At 34.8% G+C, this 18,763-nt stretch overlaps 1 protein-coding gene and 1 pseudogene across 1 annotated transcript; one reads left to right on the top strand and one right to left on the bottom strand.

The window, feature by feature from the left end:
• The first annotated feature begins 1,776 nt into the window (after nucleotides 1-1,776).
• On the top strand, nucleotides 1,777-7,577 carry LOC120164435 (annotated as a pseudogene).
• A 233-nt stretch (nucleotides 7,578-7,810) lies between these two features.
• Nucleotides 7,811-10,610, bottom strand: LOC120164418. Its single transcript, XM_039174155.1, has 2 exons — nucleotides 10,579-10,610; nucleotides 7,811-8,317 (listed from the first exon to the last, which is right to left on the bottom strand). The coding sequence occupies exons 1-2, from the start codon at nucleotides 10,582-10,584 to the stop codon at nucleotides 7,973-7,975; spliced, it is 351 nt and encodes a 116-aa protein (XP_039030086.1). The 5' UTR covers nucleotides 10,585-10,610; the 3' UTR covers nucleotides 7,811-7,972.
• Between the last annotated feature and the right edge of the window lie 8,153 nt (nucleotides 10,611-18,763).

Raw genomic sequence — 18,763 nt, 5'->3', positions numbered from 1 at the left:
AGAAACTCTGAACCTCACTCACTAATTCCTAACTCTAAACCTCAAATCTTATAACCTAAAATATAAAGTTTGAGATTTAAGGTTTAGAGTTTAAAAATTAATCGCTTGATAACTTTGTTTGGGGTTGAAAGCTCATAGCTCAAGTTTGGGAACCAGAACCTTGAAAAAGCCAACCTTGGGCTAGAACAAAAAACCATGGATCCTACCCAGTGAACTTTAATTCTAAATCTTAAAACATTAAATCCTAAACTTTAAATTTAATCCTAAACCCTACCTTGAGATGAATGCTTCCTTAAACTTTAATAATGGTATTAAGGTTATTATTATAACTACTTAATATGCAAAGTACATATAATAATTTTAATGATTTAAAATACTTTCCTAATCAGTTAAGAATATACTTTCCTAATCAGTTAAGAAAATATTTTCTGACTTATTGTATAAAATAATATAACCCAATTACATATAATAATTTTAATGATTTAATCAATAAAATATAAAAATTAAGGTTACTATTATAACTACATAATATGCAAAGTACTATAGTTGTAAATAATCCTATAATAATATGAAAATATTAAAAATATTAAAATTAAGAGAATAAAATACATATTTTAAGAAAACAAATAAAAAATGAAGCATTATAATTAATTAAAATAAAAAACGTGGGATTATTTAAATATGGAAAAAATTTGTGGACAAAACTTAGTGAACATGTAAATACATTTTAAAATGAAACATCCATAATTATAGTGTTCCACCTTTCTAATTTTTTATTATTACTTTGTTATTTAATTATTAAATATTTTATTTTATTTAAAACACTAGTATATATTATTAGGATACATATGTGACTAAAATAAAAAGTAATAGATAAATACTAGATTTAAAATATTTAAACATAAAAGGTAATAATAAAAATAAAATAAAGTTGCAATTAAATAATAACCAAAATAATAATATAGGATTAAATTTTAAAAATATAAATTATTGGTCAATATTCAAAATATTATAAAATATATATATTAAAAGTGTAAATAATCCTAAAATATTATTTAAATATATGTAAATATACGGGTAATGACTAAAATAAAAATAAATAAAATGTGAAGACAAAATTAAAAGATATAGAAACCTGATTTTGGTTACTATAATGGAAAATTACAGAATATAGGGACCACAGACAAGGTTAAACCAATCCCGAAATTACACAGACATTCCCTCCCCAAAACGATGTAGTTTTGATTTGGGTATAAATAGGCCAAAATAGGCCTAAAATCCTTAATTCTTCTCATTTGTTCATTTTGTTTCTCTCTCCTTAGAGAGAGAAGCTCTCCCTTCTCTCTAAATTCCCTCACCAGAGGGAGCTCTAGTCACCGACCATCGGCCGGTCACTATTCTAGCCACCGTCGATCACTATTCACCGGTGCCTATTACTTTTCTAGTCACTATTCACGATTGGAAAAAATCAAAATAGCTCAAAATATAGATCAAAACACCCTAAAGCCGAAACCACCCTCCTTTTTTCCTAAAAACTTTTCAATCGGCCTAGATCTGAGATTTTACCTTCGGTTAACGACGGTTTCCGACGACGTTTGAGCTCCTCGGTAAGTCTCCTCTCCTTTCTTCTCCTTTCGGTTTATTTGTTTTTGTTGCTCGTTGGTGTTGCTTGCTCTCTTCCCGTTCTTGCTGTTGTTGTTCTTTTTTTTTGCAGGGAAATCGAGGCTTTTTATAGGCCTCAAAATACTGTTCGTTCGGTGAATCACTGGATCTACGATGTTGACTCACCATATAGCTGATGAAGTGTGCGACTATCCTCGCTTCTTCTGGATCCTTCTGTTGGAGGCGGCAGCGCCGTGGCAACGTCGGAGTGGACCATCTGGAGGCGGCGCCGGAATAGTCCCACCAACCCTAGGATTCTTTCTCGATTGGATTTGGAACGTTAGATCTCTCCAAATCCAACGGTTGTGATCTGTGACGGCTGGAGATGTGTGAAGAAACCCTAATTGGGTTTGGGTCATCTGGGCTTTCTTTGATTATGGGCCTGGCACGGGTCTTAGGCCTTCGGATCTTGGGCCTTCGGGTCTTCATTTGTAACTGGGCTCCGATTTTGTAATATTTGTAATAATAATAATAATAATAATAATTGTAGTATAATAATGATAATAATAATAATAATAATATATTCTCGGAAGAAAATGATTGTGGACACAGTGGAGACGTGAGATAATATTCATTCAAAAATTGACATGAAACCTGCATGAGTTCTACAAGGAACATCAATGATAAAAGTTCACGAAGATAGTAGGTTTTTATTATTGAAGGTGATATTTTGATTGCTAGTAACCTCTTTGGTCGAGAGCTGGACCAATAGAAAACATCTTTTTCATGTCACTACAATCTCCTGGGGCAATATTATTAATTTTTTTTGTCATTACTTCACTAATTAGTTACTGAAGTTCCGTAAAGAAATGCATTTATTTGGCTGAGTGGAACATCTTTTTGCCTTATTATATTGGAGGCATCCCGTTTTCCACTAGTAAAGTTCTTGTCCTCATAAACCTTGAAAGGCCATTCCTTTTGTACCAGAAAATGAAAGATTTGGTTTCTTTGGTGGTTTTACAGACACCAAAGATGAATTCCACGCTGTCTGTTCTTCTGACTTTGATGTATATTCCTTGGTTGATCCGGACCATGATCTTCCAGCGCGCTACCCTCAATGTCTTATGTCAATTTTGGACATCTTGAAGTGAAATCAAGGGGTGTCTTCTTCGCTTTTCTACTTTAGTAATATGCTATATACAGTTAAACACTTCCTTATCGGATGCATCATCTTTCTCTTCTAATTTTGAAAGGTTTCACTGAAGTTGGCCGTCTTTTCTTGGCTTTATTTGGTTTGTGGAAACACATGCATGGAGCACCAAATCATTGAATAAGTCACTACCATATGAACTTTTAACACGACGTATCTACGATCATTTCTGGTATATAAATTTTGGTTGGTGGATTAAAACAGATGCAAAATCTTCATACCTGAAAACAAAAACTTCCAAGGGCACATTTGTAGGACATTTGGTGCCAGGCCCGGCATTTACCCTTCTTGGCCTGTGGCACGCCATCAACAATATTAGAGCCTATTGTCTCAAGGGCTCTACCAAATTTACAGTAAGGTTCTGGTATCCTCTCCATGGCCATGTTTCTAGATTCAAACATTTGGAGCTGATTTTTATATTGGCCTTTTCCCTGTTAGCAATTTTCATGCAAATATTAGACTTACCTTTTATTCGCTTTCCTTTCGAACTCGATGGCCTTGAGTACGCAAGCATATTTGTCCATCTTGCTATATTTGTCTTGCATTCTTTAAGTTAAATCCCTTGGGAAGAGTCATCAACTGAATCCTCCAACTACAACAACAATCATAACATAAGACAGATGAAAAACCAAAAAAAACATTATATGATTAAATGAACAAATAGGGATTTAACTTAAAGAATGCAAGACAAACTATCAAATGACCATAAAAGATCATCCCAAGATTTCACAAAACAATGCCAAGTCAGACAGAGCATAAATAGTAATAACAGTTAAGGATTTATATAGAAAAAGAAAACATAGCAGGAGATTACGATTATGATTTAAAGCATGCAATGCAATGAAAAGTAATAGTTAAAACAATGGAACATGCAATGTAATGCCAGTAATGATAATAATATAAATATGCGCACACAGACCTCAGTGCGAGCAGTGGCATTCCTGTCCTTGGTGCTTGGCACTTTCTTGAGCCTAGCCCTGCTAAAATCTTCATTCCCCTCCTTAGTTTGAGAGGGTTCTCCCGTATGATTAGCAAATGGAATAAGAGCATTTCCATCTATATTGTCATGGTCTTTTTTGATGGCCTCATTAGGTGCCCCCTGTTCGTTATTTCCATGGCCTTGAGAGCCTTCAGAATGAAATCTTTTAGGTTCTGCCACATATGATATAACATCTTAGAACAAAATATTATACTGCAAATTAAACATATAAATGACATAGCATAATAAAAAATATTAAGACTTTGGAATAAAATCAAAAGAAGAAAGGGAAGAGGAACCTACCGTTCCCTTCAGTAGGAGCAGAAGCAGGAGCATAGGCAACACCATCAGCAGTGGTATCCCCTGGCAATTGACTGAAGGCCTCCTCTAAATAAACTCGAACTAGGCGCCGCGCTTCATCAGCAGTTTCAATGCGTAACAGCCTCTTAGCGGTCTCTCGATCCCACAGTTCCGCTTCGGTATCCTTCCTCCATCTAGCTAAATCAGTCGAAAGAAGGCAGGAGGCACCAGACACCTCCAAATCCCCAATTTCCTTTACCCAAATCCTCCGTACGTCGTCAAAATAGTCGTCCCACGAGAAGTGTAACCACCGCAGCGTACGATGTACAGCAAGGGCGCAAAAAGCTTCCCGCATGGCGTCAGAGGCATGAACGCCCCGTCCACGGTCGAGCTCATCGACGAGGATCATGGATTCAAGAACCCCATCGTGAAAATAGTAATCCGTCATCCTTTTTTGAATTGATCGGAGAATCAAGGCTTTAGTATGAGACAAAATTGATCATAGTGGTTGTAGTTGCCGCCATTGTTTCAGTTTGGCTGAGTGTAGAATTGCTTAATAATGCGTAGAGCAGAAGGCGAAATATCCTCCATTTTTTCAAAACTTTCCCCAACTAGTATTGCTTCAGAATGGATAGAGCTCTTTTATATTGTTAGCAACATCTTTACAATGGATATTATTAATTGTTGTCGTTAAAGCCTTCATTTTATAGCTTTAATGATAATCGTTAATAAGATCATAGTTTTGATTTTAATAATATTTTTATAAGTAATTCTAATCTAATTATAATTTTTTTCACTATTTAATTGGGATTAAAAATTGATTGCTTCTCTATTATAATTATATTATAGTTTTAACATTTTATTAACATTAAATTAATGAATGTATAAGTCAATCCTATACTTTGTCTTAATTAAATAAATGTAAATTTTAAACTATTTATGATAAAAACATAATTTTTCTTAATGTTTTTAAAATTTTAAATTTATATTATATTTCTTAAAAAAATAAATTTATATTATATATAAATTGATCTTTTAAAATATTTTAAACCTCTAACCATAAATCATAAACCTTCTATCCTACCTAAAAAATAGTAAACTCTAATCTTAAATCATAAACTTTAAACCCTAACATAATTGTCGAAGTCCCTTAGTCTGAACTTAAGCCATATACACCAAACTTTGCTATGAGTCGAAGGACATAAGCCTGAACTAGGGAACTATGAGCCCTACATACTAAACCCTGTAATCTAAATACTAACTCTAAACTCTAAACCTTGGACATTCATCCTAAATGCACAATAAGTGCTAGAATTTAGTCTCTAAATCATAAACCTTAAACCCTAACACTCAATCCTAAACATTATATTGGACATATGACCCTTAGTCTAAACCTTTTACCCTAAATCTTACCTTGGGTCATAAGTCTTAAGTATGAACCAAGAAACTCTGAACCTCACTCACTAATTCCTAACTCTAAACCTCAAATCTTATAGCCTAAAATATAAAGTTTGAGATTAGCTCAAGTTTGGGAACCAGAACCTTGAAAAACCAGTCTTGGGCTAGAACAAAAAACCATGGATCCTACCCATTGAACTTTAATTCTAAATCTTAAAACTTTAAATCCTAAACTTTAAATTTGATCTTAAACCCTACCTTGAGATGAATGCTTTTGGTGAAAACCTTGAACTTTACTTTGCACTTGAACCAAGAAGTCCTAGACGCTTGATAAACATGCCTAGGGACGAAGGCCTCCACCCGAATTTGAGAATCAAACCCCTGAAAAACCAAAACCGCCCAAACAATAAAACTCTGGACCTACGCACTAAACCATACATATTAGGAGCTAATTTTTGTCATGTCCTTTTTCCTGCTAGGCTGCTAGCAATTTTCATGCAAATATTGGACTTGCCTTTTATTCGCTTTCCTATCGAGCTCGACGGCTTCGAGCACGCAATCATATTAATCCATCATGTTATATTCACTAGTGTAGTCAAGTTATGATGAGGGGTGTGAAATGACACCAATTTTTTTTAAATTTATTTATAAATTTAATATAAAAATGGTTTTAACAAAATAAATTAATATATCTAAAAAAATTAGTACCTTAACCTTAGTGACCGAAAATGCCTTATAATATACGATTTTAACCAACTTTTTTTGGATTTTCCAAAATAACCAATAAATTCGCAACCCAGGTTCCAAATTCGCAACGCGAAAGTCAAATTCGTAACGCGATAATCAAATTCGCAACGCGATAGTCAAATTTGCAATGCGAACTCCAATTTTTCAACTCAGTTTCCAGATTCGCAACACGATTATCAAATTCGCAATGCGATAGTCGAAAATCACAACGCTTGTTCTCTTTCACTCAACAAGGAAGTGGGAAATCCAAGCCTTAAATACCCATTCCCAATAGTGTTTCCAATACTATGTGGGATTGAGTATTACCAACACTTGTTTCCAATGCTAAGTTGAAACATTTAACATTTGGAAGTTGGAACACATTTAACCAAGTGAACATCCTTTCGGTGGCCAAGATAATTAAGTGATATTTGTAATCGAGTTGGGAAAACTTGGTTTGTTTTGCAATATTTAAGTACATTGCCTTCTCAAGCATTGATTAAATGTGTTCCAACTTAATTATCTTGGCCACCGAAAGAATGTTCACTTGGTTAAATGTGTTCCAACTTCCAAATGTTAAATGTTAAATGTTTCAACTTAGCATTGGAAATAAGTGTTGGTAATACTCAATCCCACATAGTATTGGAAACACTATTGAGAATGGGTATTTAAGGCTTGGATTTCCCACTTCCTTGTTGAGTGAAAGAGAACAAGGGGGACTCTCGCGCACCGCCGCCGTCCGTCCCGTCCCGTCTCGTGGTCGTGGTCGTGGTCGTGGTTTGCAGGTTTCACTCTTTCTGCGGAGTTAACTCAATCAACAGAGATTCTATCAGCTTCTTCAGGAATTGTTGTGGCATCTGTCTCTAGTCAGGAGCTTTTCTTCCTCCATTTTCACTATGTCGATCATGTTGGACTTGAAGGCCATTATCACTGGTTCTTGCAGCTCATATTGCTCATCTCCCTACTGGCAGCTACATCAATAATGTTTCTACCAACTAGCTTGCCCGCGGTTCTTGTTCTATCGGTTTTGTTGTATTCCAGGGTTATTGGTTCATGAACATGGGATTTATACTATGGAGTCCTCATTTTGTTCCCTGAGGATGCATAATGCAGTCTGCCGAAAGCGGCGGTGACAACGTGTGTTTATCAAATGAAGCAGATATAAGGGCCAGAGCATTAAGCAACTTGCAATCCAGTTGGATACTCTCTTGAGTCTGGAATTATGATATTCACAGGATTCATCTGCCTAAAATTTACTGGAAAACCACCCTGAGGACACAATCAACCGAATACGAGAAACTTCAAATAAGAGGGAGCGATGTTCCTATAACAATGGATAGCTTAAAGCAAACTGATCCCTAAGAATTAACTTTGATAAACATGTAAGTGTAACATGGACAACAATGGCTGATATTGAACTTAAACACTCATGGATAAGTATATAATGTTGTAGACGGTTTATAAATAAGTCGTATTAGACATCAGTTAAACAAGACATAAAACATTACATTTCTATTATATAAGCCATAGAAACATGTTGCTAACTTGATGTGCTTAGACAAAACAGATAGTTGCAATTAGAAATGACAAGGAACTAAAGAAATTTGTCTATTAATATATTTTATTCGATATAGAGTTTTAAAACAGCAACCCAAAGTGCTAATTTAGTTGGAATTGAAAAACAATTACGTTTTCACATAGCAATCAAAGTGCAAATTCGGTAGAGACATTGATAAAGCAAATCTTGAATTTCTCACTCATGACTCGGCTTCTTCCAAAGACGCTTCGATTCGAAGGAGAACGAATCCCACTGCAAATCCGACGAGAACAAGTCCATTCATGATCGATGTAATCCTGAATATCTCACCAATTGCATTGCAAGTTGAAGAGAGTACACCACCACCACCTCTACCTTTCCCACTTGATGGAGCTTTGAGTGAGCTGATAAAGTTTGCAAAAGATTGTTGAATGCACACTGGTTGGCCAAGTGAGACTACTTTGGTATGAGCTTTCAATCCACCGAAAGAGTTCAACCCTGTTATGAAATTCACATGAACACTACCAGTCTTTCTCCTGGGGTGGCCAATGGTGGTGGCAGCAGCCAACTGTTGAATATTTGGCATGCACCGAAAGTAGCATGCAAATGTTGGAAAAAAAATTAATTAAGCTTCAACTATAAATACCCTAGCTCATTTAGCTTCAAAACCATCTCAAAGCATTCTAGCTTTCTTCCAATACTAGAGAGAATTTAGAGAGTTTCTTGAGAGTTGTTTTCTCCTTTTTATCAAGAGAGAATTATCATTGTTTTCTCCTTGGTCGATCGAGAGAATTTGTAATTCATATTTTCTCATAGTGAAATTCTTCTACCGTTGCCCGTGGTTTTTACCCTATATTATTTAGGAGTTTTTCACGTAAATTTTGAGTCTCTTTTATCTTCATTTTTATTTTCTCAAATTATCAGTTGTGATTTTTCTTTATTGGATAGTCGTCTTCCGCAACAATCGGTGTCCGAGCCAGATTAGAGTGTGTAATATCTGTTTATTATCTTTGTGGTTACCACTAAAAGGTGGATCCTACAACATAAGAAAGTAAGAAGGTATTACCCATTCTTTGAAGGTTCTAGAGAACTATTCACGATAGTGAAATAGTGGGAGCTATCCGTAAAAGAAGCTATGGCAACGAAAATTGATATTGAAAAATTCAATGGGAGAAATTTCTTATTGTGGAAATTGAAGATGAAGGCTATCCTAAGGAAAGACGGTTATCTAGCAGCTATCAGTGAAAGGCCAGTGGATTTCACAGATGACAACAAATTGATTGAGATAGATGTGAATGCTATGGAAAACTTTCATCTAGCATTAGCAGATGAAGTATTGTCAAGCATCGAGGAGAAGAAGACAGCGAATGAGATATGGGATCATCTCACCAAATTGTACGAGGCCACATCGTTGCACAATAAAATTTTCCTTAAGAGGAAATTGTATACTCTCCGTATGCCAGAATCTACTTCAGTGACGGAGCACTTAAACACACCGAACACATTATTTTCTCAGCTTACATCTTTAAGATGTATAATAGGAGAACAAGAACGTGTTGAACTTCTACTTCAAAGTCTACCTGATTCGTATGATCAACTCATCATCAACTTGACAAACAGTAATGTCACCAGTCTAGTCTTTGATGACGTTGCAGCTGCTGTTCTACAAGAAGAAAATCGGTGCAAAAACAAGGAAGACATACAAGCAAATCTGCAACAAGCAGAAGCGTTGACAACGATAAGAGGGAGATCAACGGAACGTGGCCAAAGCAACAGTCACAAACATGGTAGATCAAAGTCAAGAAGCAAGAAGAATTTAAAGTGCTACAACTGTGGAAAGAAGGGTCACTTGAAGAAGGATTGTTGGAGTCTAAATAAAAACTCCAATCTACAAGGAAAAACCGCAAATACTTCAGATGATGGAGATGCTCTATGCTGTGAAGCGTCAACCACCGTTGAAGGTAGAAAGAGATATGCAAATATATGGGTCATTGATTTGGGAGCAACATATCACATGACCTCAAGAAGATAATGGTTACATCATTATTAACCTGTCTTAGGAGGATCTGTGTATAGTTGCAATGATCATGCCTTAGAGATAGTTGGCGTGGGAACCATCAAATTGAAGATGTATGATGGAACGATTAAAGTTGTTCGAGATGTGCGGCACGTGAAAGGCCTGAAGAAAAATTTATTATCCTACGGATTATTGGATAATAATGCAAGCAAGATTGAAACACGGAAAGGAATCATGAAGGTGTTCCGTGGAGCGCTTGTGGTGCTGAAAGATGAAAAGATAGCAGCAAACTTGTACATGTTGAAGGAAGAGACTGTGCTAGAAGTAGAAGCCTTTGTTTCCTCATGTAGTTCAGATTCTACAATGTTATGGCATCAGAAACTTGGATACATGTCAGAACAAGGAATGAAAGTCCTTGTGGAGCAAAAGCTACTTCCAGGCTTAACAAAGGTATCACTGCCTTTGTGTGAGCATTGCATAACAAGTAAGCAGCACCGGTTGAAATTCAACACATCAAATTCTAGAGGCAAAAGTGTTCTAGAATTGGTTCACTCTGACGTATGGCAAGCACCAGTTATATCCCTAGGCGGAGCAAAATACTTTGTCTCATTTATTGATGACTACTCAAGGAGATATTGGGTGTACCCTATTAAGAAGAAGTCAGATGTGTTTTCAACTTTCAAAAACTTCAAAGCGCGGGTGGCCAATGGTATGAGCTATCAATCCACCGAAAGAGTTCAACCCTGTTATGAAATTCACATGAACACTACCAGTCTTTCTCCTGGGGTGGCCAATGGTGGTGGCAACACCAACATGGGTGAAGAGTATGTAGCTGAGGTTGTTGCCATTGCTAGACAGTAAAATGAAAGTTGAAAGACAACAGGAATTGGGTTTGGTTATTGTATGGAGAAGAGATGATGGAAAAGGTGAAGTATTTGGATGAATAGTTGGGAAGAAGATTAGATTAGGGGAGGATTTTGCAGCTCTGGCCACAAGATATTTGAGGCCAATTTCTGTTTACATTAGCCCATTTAATATTGATATATCCTTTTAAATGAACATTTCCTGCTATTGAGCCTTTCAACATGTAACAGCCCAAACTAGAAAAAGCCCTCAAACAATCTCTCCATGGCCCTACTTTCCCTTTTTCTACAGGTAAATATACATTTTTGTTATCTAATTTAACTTCTAAATTTAATTTGATATTTCAATTCATTAAATTAAACGTATTAACTTAATTTTAAGATTCAGTTAGGAACCTATTTTTTATTTAATAAAGTATTTGAACTTTGTTTTTTATTCAAATTGGTAGGGACAAAATCTAGTCACTGTGGATGTGAATGAAAAAATAGATATATAATTAGAAATGTTGTCAAGTTGGAAGAGTACAAATTGCATTATACCTTTAAAAAATTAACAAAAGTCCAAACAATGTTTCGAAGGCCGAGGGGAGTATTGGACGCTAAGCAACATCGGAACCGACTCGCAAGCTGCTCGCGCTTTACTGCAATATGATACTAGAGAATGTTACGGCGCGAGACGGACAAACGTCAACCTAACTCACACCATTTGTCGCAAGCAGAAGACGACGCGAGATATTTCCCCTCGTGCCGCCATTTTTGCTGACCCTCGTAGTCAAATTCATTAAAAGTGTTTTCTTTAATATCTTCTTCAATTTAACAAAAAGTATGCCGATCGAACACAAAAACGGTTTTTTACGTTATTTTTTATCATCTTATCCACAGTACTGACTGAGATATCGGGCAGTTCAGATAATATAGAATGAAATTTCCCAACAAAATAACGTAGCGCGTCTGTTTATGTTTTACGAGGTAGCGATAACAGCAGAGCAATAGCATGAAACCTTGCGAACTAAACCGATCGATCTTGTTTTTCATACGACCAGGATTCGCACTATAAATAGCAATGCTCCTGGTTGTTTCTTCATCTTCATCTTCATCATTCAATACCCAGGCCAAAACAAGAAATCTTCAACTTCTCTACGTCAAATGGCGCTTTTGTGGAAGGTGGTCGACGAAAATGATTCACGACAACTCACGGTTACGGGAAAATTCAGTTCCGAACCATTCCCCAATGCCGAGGCTAGCGGTGTGGCCGTGGTAGATGAATGTAACTCTCCATGGACGTTCAAATACAGGGTTAAGGGAAACAAACGGATCCTGTCGGGTCCCCATTGGGTACAATTCTTCGGATGCAATAACGTTCAAGTTGGTGACCAGGTCGTCATTTACCACAACGACGGGTGGGGGCCTCAAGCAGACTACAAGATCCAAGTCATCAGACGGCCATCTTATTAAACAAATTATGGATCAACTGCATCTGTTATTTCATGTTTGTGTATCGTCTCTGTTACTTCGTGTTCTACTTTCATATTTGAAATATATACTCTTCAGTATGTTGTTATTTGTGTCTTGTAATCAGTCATGAATTATTTATTATCGTTCTTGTTATTTTAAGATGAATACAGCATGTTTCCCCCCTTAAATAGTATTTGATCTAGTTTTTTATACATGTAAATAAGATACATATATAATATACGATTATGATTATAACGTAATGTAATGCTTGTATCATAATAATATATATATGCATGAAGAGTACGTTAAAAACATTCGATTTTGAAGATAGTGGCCTCTGCTCGGATTTAATATTATTGTTTCCTTCTTTGATGGAGCAACAAAATCCGATTATTCACCCTTAGAAATCACATTTCGCTTATTGCAATCAAAATATAATTGGATCGCAGAAAAGAAAGAGAGAATCAAAATCCTTCTTGCAAGTGCAACATCGACTGAATCAAGGTTGAGGTTTCATTACAACGGCGGCGTTTCAAGTCTTGTGAATCCGTTAAAAAACTATTTAATAAATATGTGATCCATGACTTTTGATCATCTTTTTTTATCCACTTGGACTTTTTAGGGAAACAAAGTAAAAAAAAAAATTAAAAAAAATCCCTTTTGTAAAACTTAAAACCAAATATAGAGAAAATTTTGAAATTTGGATCGTTTTTGAGAAATCAAATACTGAATATATCTATTTTTCTAATAAATATAACAAATTTTTCAACAAACAACCTAAAAATCATTACGAAATGAAACGTTAGTCACAAAAAGAAAATGTTTAAAACTTTGAAAATTTTATAATTTAGATACTTATTTTCTATTAAAATTTATACCATAAATGTTATTTAATGATATAAACAAAAGTTAGTTTTACGAGTCATATAACACTAAACTCTTTTTTTATTCATGAAAAATATATAGTTATTGTATTTTTTAAGCTAAGGTGATTCTAAAATAATTTTTATTCTTAACCATTTGATAATAAACACTCGATCATTCCTAATGTAATTATTAGTGCTCAAATTCAAAACTTTCAAAACTAACAATCATTCCTTTAATTACTAAGATAATTTGATTCAAACTATGATTGTTGCATTTGTGAATTCTTTCATTATAAACACGTGTACTATTGACTCTATAAAAGTGAGCGGTATTTATTTATTTTTTACGCCTAAAGATTTTAATTTTAATTTAAGATTTATTATTAAAAAATTAAGAAAGTATTTTTTAATAACATTCAATTAATTAATTTTTAAATATATTTTACAAGTAAGTGCTAACTTTGACGTGGCTGGAGAGGTAGTATGGCAAACATTGGAAATCAACGTGTAGTAGCAAATAAGAATGATTAGAGATGCACATAGTCGGATATAAATTTGATCCGGATCGGATAAAAATCGATTCAGTTTTTTTACTAAGTCAAAAAATCGGTTTATAAAAAAATTGGTTCGGATCATAACCGGTTTGGAGGGCCGGATGATGTAACCGGTGTAACCGGTTTCGGTTTGAAAAAAACCGATTTTTTAAAAAAACCGGTTTTTAATCCGGTAAAAAATTCGGTCATCCAATTTTTTAAACTCCAGACCGGATTTTTAAACCCCAGACCGGATTTTTTTCCGGATAAAAAACTGATTTTTTATCCGGTTTTTTTCAAACCGGTTTTTAATCCGGTAAAAAATCCGGTCGTCTAATTTTTTCTCAAACCGGTTATACTATCCGGTTTTAAAATATCCGATCCGGTTTAAAAAAAACTGGTTTTTTCCAAATCCGGTTTCGGATATTTTTTTCACAAAATTGGATATTCGAATTTTTTACGCATCTCTAAGAATGATCACGTGGTACACATAGCAGATTTCATGGCTGCAATTTTACTAAATACAACACCTGGACTATACACATCCACTGCATCAATGGGACACATACTAGGCTATGTCGTTTCCGCTTAGTGCTCCTGTAATAACTCTATACCAGAACCTTACTGTAAATTTGGTAGAGCCCTTAAACACTCCTGAATAAATGTAATGTGTTATAGATATATTATAAATACGATACCCTCACAGTAGCCACATAAAACACCAGTTACATAACATATAAAGCATGACATTTCCATTGTAGAAACCTAGAAAAACATGTGGCTAATTTGCTGTGTTTTGACAAAGCAATTAGTTGCAGTTAGCAATGACAAGGAATTAAAGAAATTTGTCAAAAACCCATGATGGTGTTAGGTGCTTTTACATTGGAACCACTATCTCAATGTCATCACTCTCAACAAAACCAAACCATTCTTAAGTGGGAATTTTACAACTAAAGGTAAATGCTATGTCGGCTAAAAAGTATACAAAAAGAAAGAAAAAAACCCCAAAAGGATCCAAGCATCACTTTCTTTGCAAGTTTCTCCATTTATCTTTGAGATCAACCTGATATATAACGAAAACATATATTATAAATTATCCATCAAAATGAAAAAGTTGACACGTCATATAAAGCATGTGAAATACTTACCGCAGTTCTATCTCTAGATATTTCCTGATAGGTTTCCAATATGCGTGTCCACCGGTATCCATACCTGCATTATGAATAGTGGGAAAGCAATGGTTATAAAACTACCAGAACTATCTCATCTCATATTGGCTAAACAAAGTAACTACTACTAAAGCAGAACCCTAGAGAAAATTTAATATGATAACAGGATTATACACCGAAAATTAAGTGCAGAACCTCAGATATATGTTAACCACTTACTTTCGTACACCCTCTGCCAAAGCATTTTCTTCCTCATTGGTCCATTTATTTATTTTTCTCCTTCTCATCCACCTTTTAGGTTCGTCTATGTTTAGGAGAGAGACGTGCTCTGTTCTGGGGATTGGTAAAGTGCATCTATTTGTCCCTTGGGAAGAGTCATCAACTGAATTCTCCAACTACAACAACAATCAAAACATAAGACAGATGAAAAAAATAAAACATTATATGAATAAATGAACAAATAGGGATTTAACTTAAAGAATGCAAGACAAAATATCAAATGACCATAAAAGTTCATACCAAGATTTCCCAAAGCAATGCCAAGTCCGACAGAGCATAAATAGTAATAACAGTTAAGGATATATATATATACAGAAAAAGAAAACAGCAGGAGATTACGATTATGATTTAAAGCATGCAATGCAATGAAAAGCAATAGGTATAACAATGAAACATGCAATGTAATGGCAGTAATGATAATAATACAAAATATGTGCACACACACCTCGGTGCGAGCAGTGTCATTCCTGTCCTTTAATTCAGTCCTTGGCACATTCTTGAGCCTACTAAAATCTTCATTCCCCTCCTTAGTTTGAGAGGGTACTTCAGTATGATTAGCAAATGGAATAATAACATTTCCATCTATCCTGTCATGGTTAGAGTAAACTATAGAATATGTCGCTTCGTTTAGATATTATAAACTTCTCTCCATTGAAATAAAAAAAATAATATTTGGTCACTTTCTTTTCGTTTTAACATGACACGATAAATATATAAAAATAAAATTATATAATTTCTATATAAATAATACGTGGATTAAGTTTTGGTAACTTTCCTTTCATACTTGCACATTTTTACTAACTAAAAAAATGGTCACTTGTGCTATCGTTTTATTAAATTTTGGTCACTTGGACGTTGAGTGTCGTTAGTTTGATAACATGGCCCGTTAGTAAAATGGTTTAATTTTCATTTTAACTCCTACACTTTAGAGAAAATATTGATTATGAGTCTTTTTATAAATTCAAATTAGTTTTGGGATAAAACTCTAAAGATAAAATGAAGTTGGGTGATCTTAGCTATACAAACTAAAGTTCAATTTCCAAAGATTGAGATTGTAGAATGTCAAGTGCAACATGGAACAAGAAAACAAATCAATGGATCCAAATAACTTTGATAACCTGATATCACTCTTTGTGGCAATTTTCCCTCAAGAAATCACATTCAGTGGATCATAATCAATGGATCAAAATAACTCAACAACTAGGTCATTGAATTCATTCATTGAACTCAATCCAAGATCGACGATCTTCAACGTCGAATCTTTGTTTTTGCTCAAGAACAATCAATTTTCCGATTTTGTATCCATGTGAATCACCATAACCCCTATGGCTTGCGTGATCTGTCGCACCAACGCCACCTCGCCGACCTCCGAGTACCTTAATTCCGTGACGACCCGATCAAACAACACACCATTGGAGCAAAGCTCCAATTCTAAGTGAAAGTTAGTTTAATATTCAACGTCGTGGAGGTCGATCACATTCGGATGCGACGAAACATTCTCGATGATCTTTCACATCGCGAGGATTTTGTTGGTCAACAACAACACGTCAGAGATGGAAACATGGTATTGTGTCATCAATAACGTCGCTATTAAAGAAGCTCTATTTTTGTTGGCTCGAGACAGTGGCATTGTCGTGGTTGTGAATCTTTCAGAGTTTTAATGGCAAATTCTCTGTATTTTTACAATCTTCATTATTTCTTTTTATACATTTTCTTACAACTGATAACCCATCTAATTTGACTTCAAATAATTATTACTAATAATTAGAAACAAGAAGGCTATTGCAATGGAACATAGATGTCTGAAGAAGAAGCAGAGAAAAGATGAGCAATATTGGGGTTTGCGGAGAAAAAATATTTAAAAAATGGGTAAATTGAAATATTGTCCCTAAACTAATTTGAATTTATGAAAATACCCATAATAAGTATTTTGTCTAGAGTTTGGGAGTTAAAATAAAAATTAAACTATTTTACTAACGGTTCATGTCATCAAACTAACGACTTTCAACGTTTATATGACCAAAACTTAATAAACAATAACGTAAGTGAACAAAACTTATGTTTTTTAAATTTTGTGAGCAAAAGTGTACAAATATAAAGGAAAGTGACTAAAACTTCATCCACATGTTATCGAGTTTGTTTCAGATTTGTTTCAGATTTGTTTCATCATAAAGACTAATTTTATGTACAGTTAAAGAACTTTTAACCACGTCCATATTATTTGTTGACATCCTTTCTTGGTCCGTTAAATATTTCTTTAAGAATTTCAAGTACACACAAGTTTTTTTTCTTCCAGGTAACGGGGGTGGTGGCTGGGTTATCCCTTTCTCATGGTAGACTGTTTATGGACCTCCGCCTGATATGTCTTTCTTTTAGGCTTAGATCTTATTACATTTTACTTGAAATTTCACAAGCTAAATCTGTAACCCTTTGTTGAAACTTGAATACTAGAGAAGCAGCATGTATTGCCCACTGATGGTAGTAGGCGATGAGAAATGCTCAAGTAGTTACATTGGTTGTAAAATGTTTCCTGAAAAATTTTTGGTCAATTATGTGTTGAAAGTCTAAGTTGGTTGGTAGCCGGCTGCTTTGAACAAAATTAGGAAGCCAACTTTTGTTGAAAAAATTAAAAGGGATAATTAAAATTAGTCCTTCACTTTAGGGTATTTACAAGATTAGTCCTTAAGCTTTAACTATAAATACCCTATCTCATTTAGCTTCTAAATCATCCCAAAGCATTCTAGCTTTCTTCCAATACTAGAGAGAATTTAGAGAGTTTCTTGAGAGTTGTTTTCTCCTTTTTTATCAAGAGAGAATTATCATTGTTTTCTCCTTGGTAGATCGAGAAAAGTTGTAATTCCTATTTTCTCATAGTGAAATTCTTCTATCGTTGCCCGTGGTTTTTACCCTATATTATTTAGGGATTTTCCACATAAATTTTGTGTCTCTTTTATCTTCAATTTTTATTTTGTCAAATTACCAGTTGCGTTTTTGCTCTATCCGATAGCCGTCTTCCACAACAATTGATATCAGAGCCAAATTAGAGTGTGTAATATCTGCTTATTGTCTTTGTGGTTGCCACCAAAAGGTGGATCCTCTAACATAAGAAAGTAAGAAGTTATTACCCATTCTTTGAAGGTTTTAGAGAACTATTCACGATAGTGAAATAGTGGGAGCTATCCGTAAAAGAAGCTATGACAACGAAATTTGATATTAAAAATTTAATGGGAGAAATTTCTCATTGTGGAAATTGAAGATGAAGGTCATCCTGAGGAAAGAGGGTTGTCTAGCAGCTATCAGTGAAAGGCCGATGGATTTCATAGATGACAACAAATGGAACGAGATGGAAAGGAAACCTATGGCAAACTTTCATCTAGCATTAGCAGATGAAGTATTGTCAAGCATCGAGGAGAAAAAGACAGCTAAGGAGATATGGGATCATCTCACCAAATTGTACGAGGCCACATCGTTGCACAATAAAATTTTCCTTAAGAGGAAATTGTATACTCTCCGGATTTCAGAATCTACTTCAGTGACGGAGCACTTAAACACATTGAACACGTTATTTTCTCAGCTTACATCCTTATGATGTATAATAAGAGAACAAGAACGTGCTGAACTTCTACTTCAAAGTCTACCGGATTCGTATGATCAACTCATCATCAACTTGACAAACAATAATGTCACCAGTCTAGTCTTCGATGACGTTGCAGCTGTTGTTTTACAAGAAGAAAATCGGTGCAAGAACAAGGAAGACAGACAAGTAAATCTACAACACGCAAAAGCGTTGACAACGACAAGAGGGAGATCAACAGAACGTGGCCAAAGC

This window comes from Hibiscus syriacus, unplaced genomic scaffold (assembly GCF_006381635.1).
Source record: "Hibiscus syriacus cultivar Baekdansim isolate YM2019G1 unplaced genomic scaffold, ASM638163v2 tig00111522_pilon, whole genome shotgun sequence".
Classification (NCBI taxonomy): domain Eukaryota; kingdom Viridiplantae; phylum Streptophyta; class Magnoliopsida; order Malvales; family Malvaceae; genus Hibiscus; species Hibiscus syriacus.
Note: the sequence above shows the minus strand (reverse complement) of the source record. Positions and strands in the feature narration are given on the sequence as shown.